General features: G+C 40.1%; 1 protein-coding gene across 1 annotated transcript in view; it reads left to right on the top strand.

The window, feature by feature from the left end:
* The first annotated feature begins 3,761 nt into the window (after nt 1-3,761).
* The window catches only part of LOC117943216 (pleckstrin homology domain-containing family G member 4B-like), a 26,803-nt gene continuing 10,835 nt past the window's right edge, over nt 3,762-19,729 (top strand). Inside the window, exons 1-8 of the mRNA XM_034869196.1 lie at nt 3,762-3,992; nt 12,885-13,082; nt 13,801-15,328; nt 16,467-16,670; nt 16,926-17,049; nt 18,018-18,111; nt 18,486-18,572; nt 18,684-18,800. Of these exons, the coding sequence (XP_034725087.1) occupies nt 3,990-3,992; nt 12,885-13,082; nt 13,801-15,328; nt 16,467-16,670; nt 16,926-17,049; nt 18,018-18,111; nt 18,486-18,572; nt 18,684-18,800 (2,355 nt within the window). The 5' untranslated portion in view covers nt 3,762-3,989. The remainder of the gene's footprint in view (nt 3,993-12,884; nt 13,083-13,800; nt 15,329-16,466; nt 16,671-16,925; nt 17,050-18,017; nt 18,112-18,485; nt 18,573-18,683; nt 18,801-19,729) is intronic.

Consider the following 19,729-nt stretch of genomic DNA (forward strand, 5'->3'; position numbering starts at 1 on the left):
GTCACAGTCACAGCAGCAGATCTCCAGACGCTGATAAGGTCGCTCTCCCTAGGAACGTGAAACAAGGGAGAGACAGATAACCCCTTTGTCTTCTCTTTCCTCCTTTCATCTTGTCCAATCAAGACAAAAGCGACTACACCAGAGAGCTATTGAGACATTCGTCACTGAGACAGTGCACTTCATAATAATGTCACTGAGACGTGCTGAAAGTATTTATCCAAGAGCAGGATGTGACTTATTAAAGCTGAGATTGCTCCTCTTCCCTTGTGTTAAATGCAAACAACCTGCGACACATAAAGTTAATGAATAAAAATTCAGTAAGAACAAATGGACTCAGGTAACTGATCCAAGAAATGATTTAGGGGTAGACTGCCAAGAGGAGAATTTGTGATGACGATGACAATATGAGCGTGCACACTCACTGTGAGTCATGTTTTACAAGCTTTCGAGACTGTGAGCTGCTGTGTCTAAGTATACATGGGAGGTTGTGTGGGCTCTGAAGAGGTCCTGCTCACTCGCCTTAGGGGTCTCCCACTCACCTAAAAGAAATTAGACACAGAGGGAGGAAGGGAGGACAGAGGGCTCAGGGTCTCATCCCGCTGTGTTTGCGTGCAAGTGCCTGTAAATGCATGTGTTTATGTCTGTACTGCGGAATTGCAGTACATGTGCCTGTTTATAACGTTGCTTAATGATCCTGTGTGGGTGTGTGCTTCCTGGCTTTAACAGTATCTCTGGATACCCACGCTATTTATCTCTGTTTACATCTCTTTGTCTAGTTTTGTCTGGTTCTCTCTGTGTGTACCTATTTGTGTTTATGTCTGTGTTTTTAAGAGGGCCCTATCAAATATCACCATTCAATGAATCGCAGAGCACATCGCACCCCCCTCCACCCTTTCCAACATCTCTCTGTTGGCTTAGATGGACAGCCCATCTGGTTTTCATGGAGGAGGGATCAAAACTGAGTGTTAGCCTACTGCAGCCTGCTTTCATCCTCCCTGCCTCAGCTCCACATCATGTTTCTGCTGGGGAGACAGCCTGGACTGGTCTGGACCTTGACTATGAGTGAAACAAAAAAAGGAGATTGCTCTTCTTTCTTATAAATCATACCAGGTAGTAGGAATTAGTAACGAGTATAGCCTGATGCACCACATAGTGACTGGCCGATTTGAGCTTGTCACAGATATTTTGTATTGCTGAATTCATAATCGATGGATAAGTAACAATAAATTGCCAAAGATATGTTTACGGTCGTTTAGAAACAATGACTTTGCTACATTGTTGTTCTGTAAAATGGCTCTCTCATTACATTTTGACCACAACAGAAATTTAAGGGATACCTTTAAAAATTGCCTATTTATGTGTTGTGTGCATGTTAAAAAAAACACGTTTTGGCTGATAGATTGTTGACAGATTTTTTTTGCCTAATGTGACAATTGATGCAAGTTGTGAGAGCAAACACACAACTTTTTATTGTCTTTTAGCTCATTGTTTTAGGAAAAACTCTTTAGCGTAATTTCTAGACAAAGTTAGCTGGTAGTTTGTCAGAAATAAAATGCCCTGATTAGCAATAGACAGTAAAAATAATAATAATAAAAAAAATAAAAGTAAAGCCAATGTGTTCAATCCAATTTCCTGCAGGGGTCAACTCCACTGGTTGCAAAAAGAAGCCAGATTCTATAGAAGTCTATGGGGATTATGTAATTTCAACCTTTTGCTAACATGTTTTATATATCTACTTGAATTGTCCAAGTTGGTTAGCACCCTGTACATCGTCTCCCACCCCCTCTATGACATGCTGGTTGAGAAGAGGAACATCTTCAGACTTTTTCATTTATTCCCATTCTGTTGAAAAATGGACATTTTTGGGCTGGGAGGCTGCTCAAGTCCCTCTGGACTTCCTCACTAACTGTAACTGGACATTTCGATTTATATTATCTGCAACTTTGGCAAATTGCAATATATACAGTATCTTTTTGTACATATTATTTATTTTAACCTCCAATTTGCACATCCAATCTCCATGCTGTTTGCATGCACATTAAAGAGCATACCGCACTCTGCACCTTATAACTCCGCAACCTGCAGACTTTGAGGTGATATTCTGTCCGTGATATGTTGAAAGCTTCTTTCATGCAGTCAATGCATGTTGAAATATTGATAATGGCATTGGTCTAAAAATTCAGTATTGATTAATCTCAGTCACAAAAATCAATCCTTAGTAGACTGTTCATTGTTGAATAAGTGTGAGCTAGGACATTTGGATAACATCCTTTTAGTAGGCTTCCTTTATTCAGTTTTTTTATACAGTTATAATTAAGTCCCTTATAATGGAACACAAGTTGTGGCTGACCCAAGTTATGTCCCTTTGTCTCAAAAGTAAGAATGAGGTAAAGAATGATTGAAAAGGAGTAAAATAAACAAATAGTAGAAATAGAGAATGGAATAGTGTACTACATTTCAAGAATGTCACCTACATGTTTCTGTGGTTTAGGGTGGAAGACAAATTAGCATGGCTTTCATTTCCTGAAACAAAAAAACATGAGGAATGCTCAAAAGACTGCAGTTTCTTCAGTGGGAAACCACAGATAGCGAGAGAATTACAGAAAGAGAAAGAGAGGCAGAGGCGTATGCTTTATGTTTCTAGCTGCAACGTCACCTGCTAAATAAAAATACATTCTGCCGGTTCTCCACGCAATGAAAATATGCATGGACTCTCATATAATTTCTGGAATTTGATCCAACAAACAGACAGGAGTTGAGGCCAACTGTGAGCTGCTTGTTTAAACCACGTCACTCACATTCATTCTCAGACAGAAATAAACAATTGCCTCTCAATCTTTTTTCCTCAAGAAATGACTCGGTGCTGAATTGTGCTTTTTGTAGAAGGAGGTCTTAGATTTTATAATCTATACATCATCCAAATCCAGATGTAAGATGTAGTCCAAAGGGTGTAACCCCTACATTCCTCTGGCCTAATGTGGAAGTATAGCAGCACTCTTCACATGCCTGCAGCTTGGCTCGGACCTCTGCAGGGAAGCCCCCTCTGCGTTCTCTATTTGATACAAGTACAAGTACAAAGACTGGGCAGTCTGCCGGAAGACAATTGCTGAAGAACGGAAATGAGAAAGCCTGGAGCAGACAGTGGAAGTCTACAAGGGGAAGGATAGGGGAGAAAGACTGACTTAGCCTTTTAAATGCTCCCAGTAATTAAAATAGAAAGAAAAGGGGCCACAAGGGGCGAGGGGCTGGATTTCTGAAGCTCTCTGATGCCGGGCATAAGGAAAGTGCATGCATCCGTGTGTTTACATCATGACAAAGTAGGATGTGGGAATGTTTAAATGCTTACATTACACACAGTAACACACACATTCAGTGAGTGTCTCTGTGCAGACTGGCATGGTTTTGTGTATCCATCTGTGGCATATTGTGTCTGTGGGTGTGCTTAGGTATGTGATAAAGTCTGTGTGTGTTTCAGAGAGAGAGAGAGAGAGAGAGAGAGAGAGAGCGAAGAAACTCTGAAAAGCCTGGAGGGGGATTTCCTCTGAAAGAGAAAGCCTTTCTCCTCCCCCTCTTACAAACTCTCTTACTCCCTCCTTCTCTCTCTCTCTCTCTCTCTCTCTCTCACTCTCTCTCTCTCTCACCCCAAACACTAAGAGTAGCCAGAGAAGCGAAAGAGAAGTGAAGCTACAGGATCAACAGGCAGCCTTACAATTTGCTGCTCTTTGTGCTACACACTCAGACTCGGATGAACAGATAAAGATGGATGGACTCAGACTTGAGGATAGTCTATGAAGAATGAAAGTGACTTTGATTAATTTTTGATCAAGACAACTGACTGTCATGTGGACGTACTTCTGTCAACTTCTGTTGTTGATACTGTAAACATGGCAAGACTCTCAGCACAGAGCCCAGGGAGGCTGTCTGCAAAGGATTTTCAGGACCAAAAATGAAAATACTTTCTTCCTGATAGAGGAAAAACTTCTGCAAAGATGGTAAAGTAACATCACATTAGCATAAGTTTTACTCCTAATTGTAATTTTTGTCTATTGTTCCTTCCTTGTTTAAGAGTTAAAGTGCTCCACTGACCCAGTAACTGAGAGTGTGAGACTCTGGTTTGGACAAGTGACTTTGTTTCTCTCTGCAGCTTTGCCAGTTACGTGTGACTGAAATTTTGGAAGCCTGATATGTTGTAACAAATGCATTTTCTATGCTTTTAGCAACCTTTTCTTTCTGTTTGATACTGTGCACAGCAGTGATGCACATTATTTGTTCTTATTTTATGAAACCTTATCTTTGTGACATACAAAGGCAGCACAATACTAATGTAACTGCACTCTTTAAAGTTTTTTGTTATCCTGAGCCCAGTTGGTGGGACTGGTTCACATCAACGGAATCTCAAGCTGTTTAAGTGTGTGCACACTGACAAAGAGAGAGAGACAGAGAGGAACCCATTGTCTTTTGTTTGGAATCTTTAAGTCCTTTGATTAAAACTTAATTGATGTGGGTGGCAAACATACTTCAGTGAGTGGAGAGTGTTTTGGGGTATACATTATTTGACTGTTTTGCATGCTCAATAAAGTCATTCTCCAGTTTAGCGTTTGGCACTTTCAAAAGCTGAAATCACAGGGCTTTTTACAACTGGAGAGGACTAGTTTAATCCCGGTCACAACAGAAACTAATTAATGACAAAGAATGAGCCACAAGAAGGGAACATGTTTGATGATGGGTTGTGGGAGGATGTGGAGTCTTTGAACTTTTATTTACTGGTTGTTGTTGCGGTGAAAATTGTCAAGTAAATGCACATACATAGCGAGGGTTAGAAAAAGATCATAATGATGCACAATTAGATTCTCCTATATTCAACTTTCTATTTATTCAATCTACATTTCTTCTTTATATGGAAATCAGTCAGACCCTTCACATCTGTCTAAGTATGCCAGATAAATGAGAGCTTCACAGAGAGTAGCATGGAAGGATGTTTTAAGAAGTCCAGATTTGGCTGCTCGTCGTTGCCACCACTGAAGAGTACTTTGTCCTAATTTCACATCCACAGCACGTGTTTGACCAGCTCTAACAGCCACAACTGTTTGATTTACTTATTGTTTGACTCATGACATCTTCGGTGACCATCCTCCAACTTCCAGTCATGAGCCGGCACAGTCTAAATTATTAGATTACTGCACCCTGCATGACCAGGAGTTTCAATCTTGGGTAAACAAGCAATAATATATCAACCAGAGCCCCAGGTTTCTAGTGCGATTTGTATTTGCCTTTACAGGAGTAACTGTGTGACAGTTGGAAGTACAGCCAAGAGTCATTCATTAACCAGCAAGGTCAAACCCTTTCTTTTTAAGGTGTAACAGCAGCCTGTGTTTCATTCATTGAACATTAAACATGGCGATGCCGTAGGTAGCATTTGAAGTGTTAGTGTCTGTTACAGAATTCAAAGTCTATTCAAAGTTAATGCAAATCAGCAAAGCCAGAGATTTGCTGCTGGGTTTTTGATATGCTCTCATCTCACCAAAACATATTTAGTTTAAGGGTAGTGTTTTTTCTGTGATTTGTCCAAACTAGTAAAAATATCTATTGTTATTAGCAAATGATTAATTTAGAAGAGCAAGTGAACAATGGTGCATTTCGCATTTACAAGGCAAAACATGCATGTTAGATTATGTTTTTCATAACAATAAGATGATCCTTTTAAACCTTGCCTATTTACATCAAGCAGACACACAGCAACATCAGCAATCATCAGGTGTTTGTGTCCAACTAACATATTTCAGTCCAACATTACACTTTCCTTTTAGCTCTGCTTTGCGCTTCACTAACTCCTGGGAAGAAATATCAGGCTCTTTAGCTGCTAAATGCTCAATGCCTTTCTGCTGTTTGGTGCTAAATAGGTAGTGTGAAGTGGGTGAACATTTGTTTTCTTTTTGCTCCTAACTGCGAAGGGTAAAACCAAAACCAGAAGCTGTAAGACACTAAAACGCTCAGGAGAGCCAAAGAAAACCGCAGAGTTGAGGGATAATTCTCATAACAAGTGACCAACTTTAACACACACTGTTTATATAAAGATATTTCTTATAGCAGCTTTAAGTCTCTTGATGACAGCAACAGACTTTCACATACTTTCCTGTACCTGCTCCATATCATCAGTCAGATATGCTCATCAGTCACAATGCATTTTTTTTTACCACTCACTTTAAAGCATGCATGCACATACCTTAATCTATTATCTGTTGGAAACACTGTAGACACGCTGTTTGAGAGCATCTAGATTTTGATTGGCTGGCATCACATGTACTGTCCTAGCTTTAAAGGGTCACAGCTGTGTCTCTCTCTTCAACAGCCATGGGACAGACAATCATCAGTAGCTCCCTCCCCTGCCTATAACAAGTCATCACATCTTTACAATACTGTTGTCTGTACTCCCTTTGGCAGACAAACAATACTTCCTGCTCACTGCTTCCCTTGCTGTGACTTTGCCAAATACGGGTACAATCTATACAATAAACTGTTAAGATATCTATAATTACAGATATCTGCCATGTTAAGCAGTTTGAGCCCAATTATTTAACAGATAACACTTGTATTATAGCTGGTTCAGTGATCATGACACATCGCATACAAATCAGGTTTTGCTTGCTTTAATTCCACGAGTTGAACAACTTTAGATCTGTTGGGCAAATCTGAGGTGACACCCTGTGTGACGGTGATGAGCCAACATTTGCTGAAGAATAAGACCTTTAATTTGGATGGCATGTAGTTTGCTGTTCTCTGTTTAGCTCTGTGTGGAGTTGTGAACTAGTTTGGACAGACAGAAAATTTGGCAAAGCTAAGGAATGAAGAGCAGCAGATGTCTGTGTTTTAATACACTCCTTATAAACACGGATCAACTAACAAATCTCTTGTGTTATGGCTAAATGGATTTCAATAGGCCTTTCTTTGCTTGTATTATTAATCTCTTTTTTTATTGGCCATTTTAACAATGTGAGGTGGAATATGGAAGCTATTATGGTGTCTTACAGCCTCCAAAAATAAACAGTTAAGAATTGTATTTCTTTATATTTTGCCAGAATGCAAGCTTTGGGAAATGAGTTGAGATCCAGGAGACTTTATTTGTGTTCTGTTTAATGGGAGTGGTTCATTATTAATCCATTACGGAGACATTCTAGAAGAAGAAAAAAGTCAGCATGTTAAATTTTAGTTGTATGTCAGAGCACGTAAAAGGGTGAAGCTGGGTCCGTTTTTTATTTCAAAAGAGATGACACACTTGGTTGATTGTCCTACAAGATGGTAAAGTACAGCTCTTTTCAGCAGTTTTGTTTTGAGACTTCCAAGTTACATGGTAGAATATTACAAGACATTCATTGTTCATTGTTTGCAGGATACAGTCACATGTGAAATCAAATCTCAGCTCACCCTCAGAGTTGTCTACTGTAGAAACTTGCTGATTTTTACTATCTTGAATCTCATGGAATATGAGATAAACAAATATGTTTCATGTTATTAATGTGGCCTCTTCACTCTACTAACATGCTTGGGTTCTTAAAAACTACAACATGAGTGAATGATAGGAACCCTGCTGGATTAAAGGTCTGATAGCAAACCCACACCATGTTTACTCAAGGCACCGGTAACTCAAAGAAAGAAAGAAAGAAAGTAGGGGTTTTGTCTCGTAGGGATCTTTTTGTAAAAAGGATTTAAGATGGCTCAACTAAATGGGTGCCTATCTGCTAAGTTTAACAAGAGTGGATCATACACAAAGACAGAACTGTCTCACCGCCAACTAAGAGATACCAAATGTTAACGGATGAAAAAGTGGAGAAGGATAGAGAATACCTAAGAAAGACCAGCAACATGTTGTTTTTTATTAGGATTTGACTAAGACTGTTATGTTGATTATGATTGCTCTGAGACTCTTCACATTTTAAGGTTAAGTGTGAATCCAGTAATTGTAGTCTAGAAGATGCAAATGACCCTTTCTTCTTCCCATGATAATATTTCTTGTAGTTTTATGTTGTATCCCATCAGCCCTCTGTGCCCATTTTGTTTGGCTGATGTTATGGCTGAGTTAGTGGTGTGTCACCTGAAACTCTTGGAAACATCTGCATGTCCAAACACGCAGAATTCAGGCAGTCTTCGGCATACTGGAAGGTTTTCTCTCAACTGTGACTTCTTCTTACATTTTTGGTTTAGCCTGGAGTTGCGATGACAGCTCGTTTGTCAAGCAAATGTGATGACCACTCAACTTGTTGATGTCTCAACAGAGACATCAACAAATCGATTCAGCGTGTCGTGACAGGAGCTGCGTCCATTTAGCTGAAGTTATTCTTTAGGATAACATTCTGGTCAGCTTACCTACTCTAATCTTGACACATACGCTGCACATACAATGTGCATTACATACCTTGACATCTTGTTTTTACTAAGGCTTAAATCTGGGTCCTGACTTTCTTAAGCCAAAGCCCAAGGCAACTGGGGAAAACTTGTAATTATCTGGTTAATGCTCAACATTGCGAAAACTCCCTGGGGGCCTGACGGGCGGACAAGACAAAGAGAGATGCCTGTTGTCCACACGAGCATGCCAATTCAGGTCAAACAATGATCTTTGTTGGAGACTGAAGCTATTTCTAGATGCATCACAGCCTGCACTGGCCAATAATGGGCAGAGAGGGAATCCCCTTGTGTTGAATTTTTTTGAGGAGGCAGCGGCTGCAGAATGTGGTGGTCAGTTGGGCATCGATCAAACCCAACTGTCTCTGCAGGCCAAGATAAAGGTTCAGGATTTAAGCTTGATTAAACTCTTCTGGCTGGCTGATTTTTGGAGTAAAATACCTTATTGAGAATATGTGTTGGCACCTTTTCATGTGGTTCTTCACCTCAGTGCCCAAACTAACCCTCTATTGCTACTATAAACTGGGACAGCTGGGATATTGGGAGAAAACGATCAAATATCTTGTAAAAGTAAAGGACATGTTAGTCAGTATGATCCGCACAACACACAGAATGAGAAAATCCTTATCATGAGGACTACAGAAGATGAAGTAACTTGATTTTCCATGTGTGTTTTTAATGTACCAACTGCAGACACTGAATATTTTAAAATATATAAGGGTGTCACATGCATGACTCTGTGTAGTCCACTGACAGGCTGTGAATAATGTACATAAAGTTCTGCAAATACTTAGCTAACTTATGATTATGATTAAATTAATGTTTTCTTCAAATACCAAACCAGCTGCACCTATACTCAGGACACAAACCAGCTTTGACTAATAATAATTCCTACTGAATCTTTCACAGTTCAGGCCTGTCTGGCATGTTGTCTGGCAGTTTGTCAGATGTAATAAGATACAGAAGAACCTCCCTTCTCTCCGTTCATATGGCTGACTAGCCTATCTGAACCGGGTCTAGCTGAGCGGTGCGTAGTAAAATCTCAAGAGGGTCTCACTCATATGAATATCACTCGCCAAACCACCCACAGAGTAGAGTTCCAGTCTCATGCATTTAACCTTCTTTTTTTGAGAAGAAGTTTATCCAGGCACAGGTTTTGTCATTTTAGCCAGAGTGTTAACAAAAACAGGTTTAAATCTCAAATGATTTTTGAAGTAATTTTTTACAGTACTAATATTTTTGTTTAAGGTGAAATTACAGTGAATGATTGATTTAAAGTCAAGCTACAGAAGAGTTGACACACTAATAATGTTGTAGAATCATCAATATGAATCTCCACTTAACCTCAAATAAAACTTACACGTAGGGAAATCGAACGTTCCAGCCCTGAACAGTAACTTCAGAGCTATGTCATATTAGATATGACCTCAGGTGTATCGTTAGCTTTGAGAAATTCAGTACAACACAAAATTGAATGGCTGCAGTCAGTCTTAAACAGCTGTGATGCATTACCAGTCAAGAGCCAGCCTCTAAGGTATTGTGTTCTCCATTTCCTAATCTGTTGTGACAGATGTGCACAATCAGAAAAAGGAAGCATTCTTTTCTACTGAGGACATACAATGTCTACAAGTGATACAAAGACTAAACATTAGTGGTCAAATATTGATACTGACTTACATTCAGCATTGCACATTTAATTCTGTTTTTTATTTCAGACACTTCGTTTGAACAAAACCACTGTGTGTCTAAATGCACAATACAGACGTTGTAGCTATACAAACATTAAAGTGAGTAGTATAATCAAAGTTGAATGAGTCACTGAATTATTCAATGAATCATGAAACTACTTCATGACCTTTGTTACCAATGTTTCATGACTGTCCAAGGTGCTCACACAAGCATCCGTTAGCCAAGCAGTCAGAAGAGTCCCAGTGTGAGGTCTTTGAAGCTGCTGCACTTGTGTTTGTCCTGGGCTGGTCTCTGGTCTTGGTTAGGCCATCAAGCTAAATGAGGTGGGGGACAAAAACAGACTCCTTTGTGATTCTGGGAGATTGACACAGCAGGGATACTGTGAACTGATTGTGTAAATAGCACACCTGCTGTGGTTAGTGGCTGCGTCCTGTCCAGATGCAGGGAAAATATCAAGTCCTTATTTATAACTCAAGGTGAATGTTATTCATTTTCTTTTTTATTACAAAGACAGTTCGGCTGCACTGCTTGTGAATGAAAGAAGACAATTTTACATCGTAAAGCACTCTACAGGTGCTAAATGAGAAAGCAAATCACAATTTCAAAGTATTGTATCCATCTATTCAACACCAGACAACACTGTTGGATGTACTGTGTATTACGGTAAACACATTTATCTAGTATATAAAAAATACATTTATGTAGAGAGATTGATGCCTAGAAAGTTTGTATAGACATTCATGGTTACGGGGCCATGTACCCTCATGCTTTTGGTGATCCCCTGACACTTCCAATAATGTCATCAGGAGGGTCACAATTTTGCTTTTTTTTTTAAAATGTCTCAACAACTATTTTCTGTATTGCCATGAAGTTTTTGTACGGATAATCACACCCCCTGGTGCTTAAAAAACACAAAACGACATTAAAAAAAACATGTTAAATTATATGTTGACAGCCCTTACATGCTGTCCGGTTGGTTCACCAAAAATGATTTAAAGGTGGCTTCCTTTCATCTTTACAAGTTTCTCTGTGTTTAGCTGGACCTCACCCATGGCACAGCTTGTGCTAGCAGAATATCCAATACAGACATTGGTATATGCAGTAAACACTAGCACCAAGGGTGCCTCTTGACAGAAAATTGTGTCAAACTGTTGCATCTTTACTGTATATGCATGTCTTTGGTCTGCTTTGCTTCTTCCTGTCACTATGAAGAAGATCAGACGCTGACCCTGGTCTGCTGCAAATATACTTGTTTAAATGAAGCATATCCTGGCCAGACATGAAAGACGTTCCACAAACTCATGCAGGACAGACTTAATCATCTCCAGATAAGTTGAGATGCTTTTGATTTGGCTCAACCCAAATAACCCTCCTGATCCCCTATAGATCATGAACCTTTTGTTAAGTGGATGGAATTGTTTGTATTTTTTCAGATTTTTGTGAATTTGATCTTTTGCTGCAGGTTGGAGTTTATTAGAGATAATATTGCCTTTCACTTATACAGGTAGGTCCAGCAATAATTCATTAAACCAATACTATAAGTGCACTCACAAAGAGAAGTTCATCACTTTTTCTTCTTCTGACTTTAAAACCGAACCCATACTCTTTCAGGGATTCCAAACGAGCACAGGGAAGGGCAAAAAGCCAAGAAAAATATTTGTCCTGTAATTTTGCATTTGCAGAGCATTTGTCCTTGACACATTCTGGCCATGTGCACCTTCTTCAAATGTGTGGTCCACACTACACACTCATTTTCACACACGTTTGACCCAAACTTGCACAGTACACCAAGCCATGAGATGAAAAAAAGCCACTGTAATAACATTAAAACCTAGTCTGGCTATTACCAGACTAAGAAAAGCTCAATAGATTTGAGATTGAGCATTGGGCTGGGGGGTTTGCTCTGTATTTTCTCGGCACAAGAGGCGTGACCAATGGGCATAGTTCAAATGACTGTACGCAATTGGATAGTCGTTTTGAAGCAAAAGTGGCATCAATGGGTTGCTGCACTTCGGTGGCGTTTGATGGCCTCTATGTTGAATGTTAACAAGAAGCGGCTTGGTCGCTTCTCTAGCGTCATCATGTTAAACCTGCCAAAGCAGGAGAATTAAACGGGCAGGTTTCCAGACTGAGTTGCAGAGCGAAATCAAATCGCCGGTAGAGTGGGAGGGGTTTACCCAATCTAATAAAAACCACCTTCAGTAGTATTAGCCTGGATTTTGGTTTAAAGACAGCTGTTTTAATTATATGGACAAGTCAGACTGTAATGAAAGATTTTATTAAGCCTGAAGGTTTTTTTTTTTAGGATTTGTGTGCCTTGGTTGAAAGGTCAATTGTCATTTGAAAGTAATGTGCCGATCACACTGCTCCTTTATTTATGCAATGGCATTGATGTTCTGATAACCTTCATTATATGCACAGCAGTGTTTTTCTGTACTTTTTTTACTTTCTTGTAAAGTTTTTTTTTTAATCTCTGCAATCCTAGTTTTAGGGTTTGGTTGAGTTCATGTGGTTTTGAAACAAAATGAGGTCCCAGAGTATTAGATGCCTCACAATCACGAAATGATGCTTTAACATAGTATTGATCTCTTTCTACAACAGAGACAGTTTGTGATAAAGCCAAACTATCATATGCATGTGCACTTTCCTTTGATTTATTGTCTTTTTTAATGTTGTGTAGTTGCTGGTAGATGTGTCCTGGCCAAAACTTGAGCTAGAATATCACAGTCTATATACATATTAAAAATATTATTCCACAAAGCTCATCTCACTGACTACCACCTCGTCTTGTTTTCCAGAACCCAGAATCTCTGGACTCGTCCATCCAGGGTGCACTCTCTGCCCTCTTCCCGCCTTTTGAGGCCACAGCGCCCATCGTCCTCAGCCAGCTGTTCCGCACCATTGAGGAACGTTACCACGGTGATGCATTACAGTGTCTGCTGGACTTTCTCATCCCCTCCAAACACCTGCTGGAGAGTGTCCAACAGGCAGCATGTGTGAGTATCAATACTGGATATCTCAGTGGATACGTATGCTCTTTTTTTCCTCTGCTCTCTCTGTATTCTGCAATAACAAAACACACAGACATAATATATAGAGTGCTCAAGTTTAGCCTACAGGGTATATCACTAACTCCATGCTGACATCATACTTCCTGTTTACATACCACAAGCCCCCAAATTATGGGAACTGTAGTTCCAAAAGTAGATGTAAGACAAAGAATAATAATTAGACTGACATACAATACATTAACATTAACTTTTGTGTTGTTGCAGTTTCTCTATCCATATTGTTTTGAAATTACTAAGGCTCCGGATGAGGCCCATTGACATTGTACTTATACGAGCACTCTCCACTGTCCATTTATATGCAGTTTGTGGTGGTTGGTTATGGCGCAGTTGCCTATGTATTCCATAGATAAAGTTTATCTTAAACCATAATATATTTTTAAGCTACACCTTACCTTGTTTATACTGTGTTGTACAGTATACAGTGTAAACAAACACAGAAACGCAAGTGAGATAACTCTGTAACCTCTGTAATAAATTTTATTTAACAGTATAGTCTGACAAATGTACTGTAGATTACTGATATTTTAAAATGGGAAGCAAAGTAAAACTGCAAAGACATTGCGGAGAGGAAACACATCAATGAAACTAGAATCAAGAGCTGATTAAACCAAAACTACATTAAAAACTACTTTTGTTTTTTCAGGCTGGGTACTCTGATGTGGTTTTCCGCTGTGAGGGCTGGCCTCTGTGTCTCCATGACAAAACCGTCATCCAGTTAGCACCTGTGAACCCTTTGCTGCTTCGTCCCGGAGACTTCTATCTACAGGTGGAACCTTTCGGGGACCAAGCGGCTCGCATTGTCCTCAAGAGTCTTCTGGAGGAGGGTTGTTGGGAAGTGGAGGAGACCCCCGTCCCTGAGACTTCCTACCCCTGCATCTTTAGTGAGGAATGGCTGCACGACATCAATGAAGGACGCCATGGAATTCTTCTGTCACGCTGCTTGCTTTGCACAGATCAAGGAGTAATCAAATTGCCCTGGGCTGAAATAGCCATCCCACAGTTTTTAGACAAGCCTAAGATCTTGCCCACTTATCGGGAAGCACCTCCTGAGCCAAAACAGATCTCAGTCCCCTCTCATTTTAACTCCTCCACCCTCCCGATGGAAGCCATTTGTCTTCCTGCAAAAGACAGAATGTCTGCATCTTTGAGACCTGTGGACTGTTCTTCCAAACTTGTCAAAATGGATTATGAAAGACGAACCCCCAAATCACGCTCCAGACCTTTGGTGAAACCTGTGGGTTGGGTTTCTCCTAATACCTGGGACAGTTGCAACCATCGAGAGATTGAGGGTGACTATGTAGACCTGGTGGATATCGCCAAAGGGAAGGAGTTTGAGGATAAACAGAGAGGCGGCCATCCAAAACCACCCAATTCAGTTTCGTTCAAACCTGTCAGACCACCGCCACCAGTACCGCTTGGGAATATTGTTCCTTGTGGACACACACTTCAGTGTGCAGAGGAGCCTTGTATGCCATGCAGCCAGAGAAAGTTGGGGCATGAGCCCACTGAGCAAGACTTGAAGTGTAGGTACAGAGACTCGTATGTGGCAGCACTGAGAAACCCAGTCGCTTTTGAGAGGGGGAGTGTAGACCTCCTGGCTGCCCTGGAGGAAGTCAGCCTTTGTGAAGAGGGAGATTTGAGATTCAAGGGTGCATTTGAAGCTCAAAGAGACAAACTCAGAAACTTTTGTAACCACTGTAATAAACCTGTGATAAGTAACAAGCTATGTCAATGCAGACACTCCTATGAGCCAACACCAGAAAACTTTGTGTCTCACCAGAAAGACCTTCGTACAAGTTCTGAATCTGAAAACCTAATGAAGGAATCACCCATTATTTTGAAATCAACCCCTGGTTTAAGCCATAGTCACAAAGTGCAGATGAAACTTATTTCCCAACAATCAGGACATTATGCTAGTGAGTTTCTGGGATCAGACAGTGACATTAAACCCCATCAGCAAGTGGAAGTTGTAAAACCATCAGGAAAACACAAAGTTAAGGCCAGGTCTCTGTCCACTGTGTCAGAGACTTCTAAAGGGAGTCCACTTCTCTATAAACTCAACAACAGGAGCCACAGTGATATCTGCCCTAAAACAATCACCAGCATAATGCAGTGTAAGAAAGATGAAGCTTTGGATCAGGTCACTCTGAAGCTGACGTCCCCTAAAAGAGGTAAGGAGAGTAGGCAAATTAAGGCTCAAACTAATTTTTTTACACTCTTTTGTTCTCTGTTCCTTTCCTTTGTCCCTTTTAACCCCCCACCCACACACAGAGTGTGTTATTACTGCACACAAACAGGATCATTTGTTATGATCTGTTGCTCAATGCTTGAAGGACTACTGAACATTCACGCCAAACAGAATGATTGAAAATTGACTGTGACCTTGCGTGCTTCAGGGAATGTGATCCACTGGGATCATGAAGAAAGAGGAAAGAGCTTGGGTTAAAACGTCAAAGATCAGGCTTTGAGTATGATCGTCTCCCGCTGCTCTCTGGGTTCTTTGGCAGTAAGGCTACATTCACGTTATTCCCATCACCAAAGGACTGAACGGATATGGCCTGCTGGACCCCAATGAAAGTGAGGGTCTGAACCCACTGGGTAAAAACAAAGAGCGGAACATTCCTCTAATGCAGAGAGACAGCATGACATGCAAGACCAAGGTTTCTATGTCCCCTGCACCCGCTGGCATGCACCCTCATGCCCTCAGAGGGGTATGTTGAGATCTTGCCTGGATACAGGCTTGTCATGGACTGTTAAAGCAGCAAAGAGAGAGCACAGGCAATGCTTTGTTGGCCCTAAGAAGAGGCCAATTAGGATGTCTGAAATCAAAGCCAGGCTTAGAATGCGGTGTTTTGTTAGAGAGACCCTTTTCAATGTTTAAAGTCTGTCTGTACACAGCTGTACAGCTGCATCCATGTTGATCGAGGACTGTTAAGATTTATGGATGAAGAACTAATTAATTTATTAATTTTCAATCATTATGCTTTGCGGGAATGTTCAGTGGTCCTTAGAGCATTGAGCAACAGATTATAATAAACGGCTGTGTGTGTGCTATTGGTAAAAAAAAGGGCAAAGTATTACGAAATTTCCGGAATAGAAAGTTGGCAAAAGTTGAAAGTTTAAAGGACCTAGTGCTGTCTTAGCAGAACGTCTTCCAGAGACAGTTGATGGATTAAATAAAACCATGTTATGAGATATAAAGTACACATAATTTAACTATTTTCTTGCAATTGCCAATTACATTACTTTGGTTTTGTTACTTTTTTTTCTGTGGGAGGACAAACTAATGTTTGTTTTAATGTCATGCAGACTCCCAGTCAGGTAGGAGTGAAACTCCCTCCACTGCAGATGGACCAGACTCCAAACTCCATCACTGTGTGCTAGAAAAGCCATCTCCACCACAAGTTCAACTTCCTTCTGCAAGCTCTGGTACTCCTCAGTCTCCACAGATCGAGGAATCAGGTTTCAAAGGCATCCGTGGTCTGCTTGAACTGGGCATTATTAGCTTGCCAGGTACTTGATTTCTGAGCAATCACCCCAAAAAACGCAAAAATTCTTCTGTATAATTTCCGTATCTCAAAAATTCCCTATCAAAATCATGTTATTCTCTACTTTCATAGAAATTGTCGTTAAATCTGGATAATATTTATTACCAAACTAAATTGTTTACTTGCAAGCAATTTGAAAGTTACTCTTTACACCTTTTAAAAAAACATCCCAAAACTATTATATTTCACCAAGTTTTTTCTCCGTCCTGTAAACCCTCAGGCAGCAGGGACCGGACAGGCAGAGCAGTGGTGGAGATCCATGGAGGTAGAAAGGACTGGATGTCCCCTCTTGTGTCAGCCCACAATGTCTGTGAACTACTGCTCTACTTACACTCCATACCAAGGTATACTGAAAGTGATGACTTTTAGATATCTGTGTATTAAATAAATCAAACATACCAACTATCTGTTATTGAGAGGCCCATTATTAGGTGGTGATCACCTCAGTTGCCCAGCAAATGAACATGTTGCTGATAGCTTATTGGGTAGCTTCAATGTATGCTGGTATGTAATAATAGGCCTGACCACTAGAGGGAAGCATATACCATTTGAAATATCTTATTCAGCATAGGCTTTCAATAATGTGATACTTTTTATTTTACATCCACACTATAAGTGTGGATGTAAAATAAAAAGTAACTATACAAAAACATTACTTTTTATAGTTACTGTTTTACAATGAATACATCTATATTCTATGCAGAATCACAAATATATGAACTGAACAAGTCTGCCTCTGTAGTACTGTAAAATCAGCTGGCAGGAATATTGACCTGTGCTGTGTGTCAAATGAGTGTCAATACTCTGCCTTAAAGGTCTAATAGCAAACACTTTAACAGTGTCATATGGTGACACTGGTTTAATGGAGTCTTTGAAGTTCAAAAGAGACATTCTAGATAGCTTGGCCTTCTTCTGTCCCCACGGAAGACCCATACCTCAACAGTCTCTCGTCAGGCTGGCTGCCAACTGTCTGGTATGCAGCGCCTTGCTAGAATTAGCAGCTGTGTCTTATGTAGGCTCAAACAATAGTAACCCAAGAAGAGGCCATTAAGAGGGGGGCGTGAAGGTGTCAAAGTGTAGAGAAGGATGTGTGAAGAAGAGTGCTTGTGTGTGTGTGTGTGTGTGTGTCTGTGTGTGTGTGTGTGTGTGTGTGTGTGTGTGTGTGTGTGTGTGTGTGTGTGTAACAAGCTTGCAGATTGATACAGATTTGAGAAGTGAAAAAAGTAAATTTACCTAAAAGCCTTATCACACAAAGGCCATGATGACTTGAAGAAGTTCCATTGTGCCCTAACAGGTTTCAATGTTTTGGCAGGAAAGAAGTTCGAGACCTAGGAATGACTTTGGTCATCAATGCCAGGAAGAAGCCTCCTTTGCTTCACCTCTACAAAGCTCTGCTGATGGCCCAGGTTAAAACAACAAACCTGCATGCACAAGTCTGAATCAACAATGCCTGCACTCACCCAAAAAACACTCACACAGGTCATCAGATGCTGACAGATGTCATGTTCCTCAATTTACAGATAAGGAAACTGATGGATTAGTCATTGTGTGTCTGAATAAACAAAACACAAACACAGAGTAACATCATTTTTAACTGAGTAACGTTTGTTTTTTGTCAAAAGTGAAGAAATGCACCAGGGGGCACAATCTCCATTTTTATCAAACACACTGTGACACACACTGTGGGCCTGTTGTATTTAACCGTTCTAGTATGTTGAATTCAAATAAATAATACTCTGACTTAATTTTTTGTAGTTAACTTAATAACTATCTGCTACAGGAGCAAGCTCTCCATGCTGTCCACAGTATCGTGATGCTGGTGGATAAGGACACTTGTCCTCGACCTGAAAAACAGCCTGGTTTACAGGTCAGAAATTACAAAAACACTTCCATATACTCCTTTGTTATATTGATTCAATGCGGGATGAGAGGTACTTTTAATTCATGCCTAACCTTGATGTCTATGTTTGTCTATAAGATGGACATGGTGACTTCTATGAAAGCCCTCAACAAGACAGTTGAAGCTTCCCAGCTGACCCTTGAACTGGGAGGGACCTTTACGTACAGTCATGCCGACTGGCTGCAGTTCCATCAGGTACTGAACATTTACTTACATCCCACACTCACTTTTCTAAACTTTGGAGTTTCCCATATTCAGAGGAGACTGTTGTTCAACCACAGTTCCCCAGTTGGGGATGACTTGTTATCCACACCCTCACAACATTCATACTTTCTGTTGTACTCAGCACATTTAGCTTTGGTTTTAAATGGAGGGAGGAGATCAAATGGTGAAAGTCCTGTACAAAAGATTATTAAATTATTCAGAATAGTGTAAATTACTGATGGTTGTAAAGCTACAGTATTTTATACTGGTCATGTTGCACTGATCTGTACTACCCTCACTGACTCTACTACCAAAAGCTGGTTGTGTATGTAATATAAGTATGTACTGTAGCTCATTTAAACTGCGCAGTATTTCAGCAAAATTTAATGGGGATGGGCATGTGATGACTACAAACAAAATTTGGATGTATTTTTAGGAAAGATTAAACTATCCAAAATCCAACCCACCCTTTCTGTTTACATTTCCCCTTGTTTGTTTTTTGCAAATTAGGCAATTACATCAGGCTAGTGGGTCATAATATGATTAACTGGATTGGAAAGCAGACAATACATATACATACAACACAACTTACCTCACATTTTTCTGCTGAAAAAAAAGGTGTTCCTGCCCTCCTTCTTTTTTTGCAAATATTTGTGAATTTCTGGATAATTATTCTTCTGGCCCCTAAAAATAAAACAAACAAAAATATAATTCAGTTTTATGGTTCACCATCTATAGACATAATGCAAAGTAAGGGGCCACAATCAAAAAAGGGTTGTGAAGCTAGCAGCACACTGACTTCAAGCTCCTGTGTTTGTAACTAATAAGCACACCTCAGGATGGTACTACAGTGGGTACGGAAAGTATTCAGACCCCTTTAAATTTTTCACTCTTTGTTTCATTGCAGCCTTTTTCCAAAA

This window comes from Etheostoma cragini, chromosome 4 (genome assembly GCF_013103735.1).
Source record: "Etheostoma cragini isolate CJK2018 chromosome 4, CSU_Ecrag_1.0, whole genome shotgun sequence".
NCBI classification, from domain to species: Eukaryota; Metazoa; Chordata; class Actinopteri; order Perciformes; family Percidae; genus Etheostoma; species Etheostoma cragini.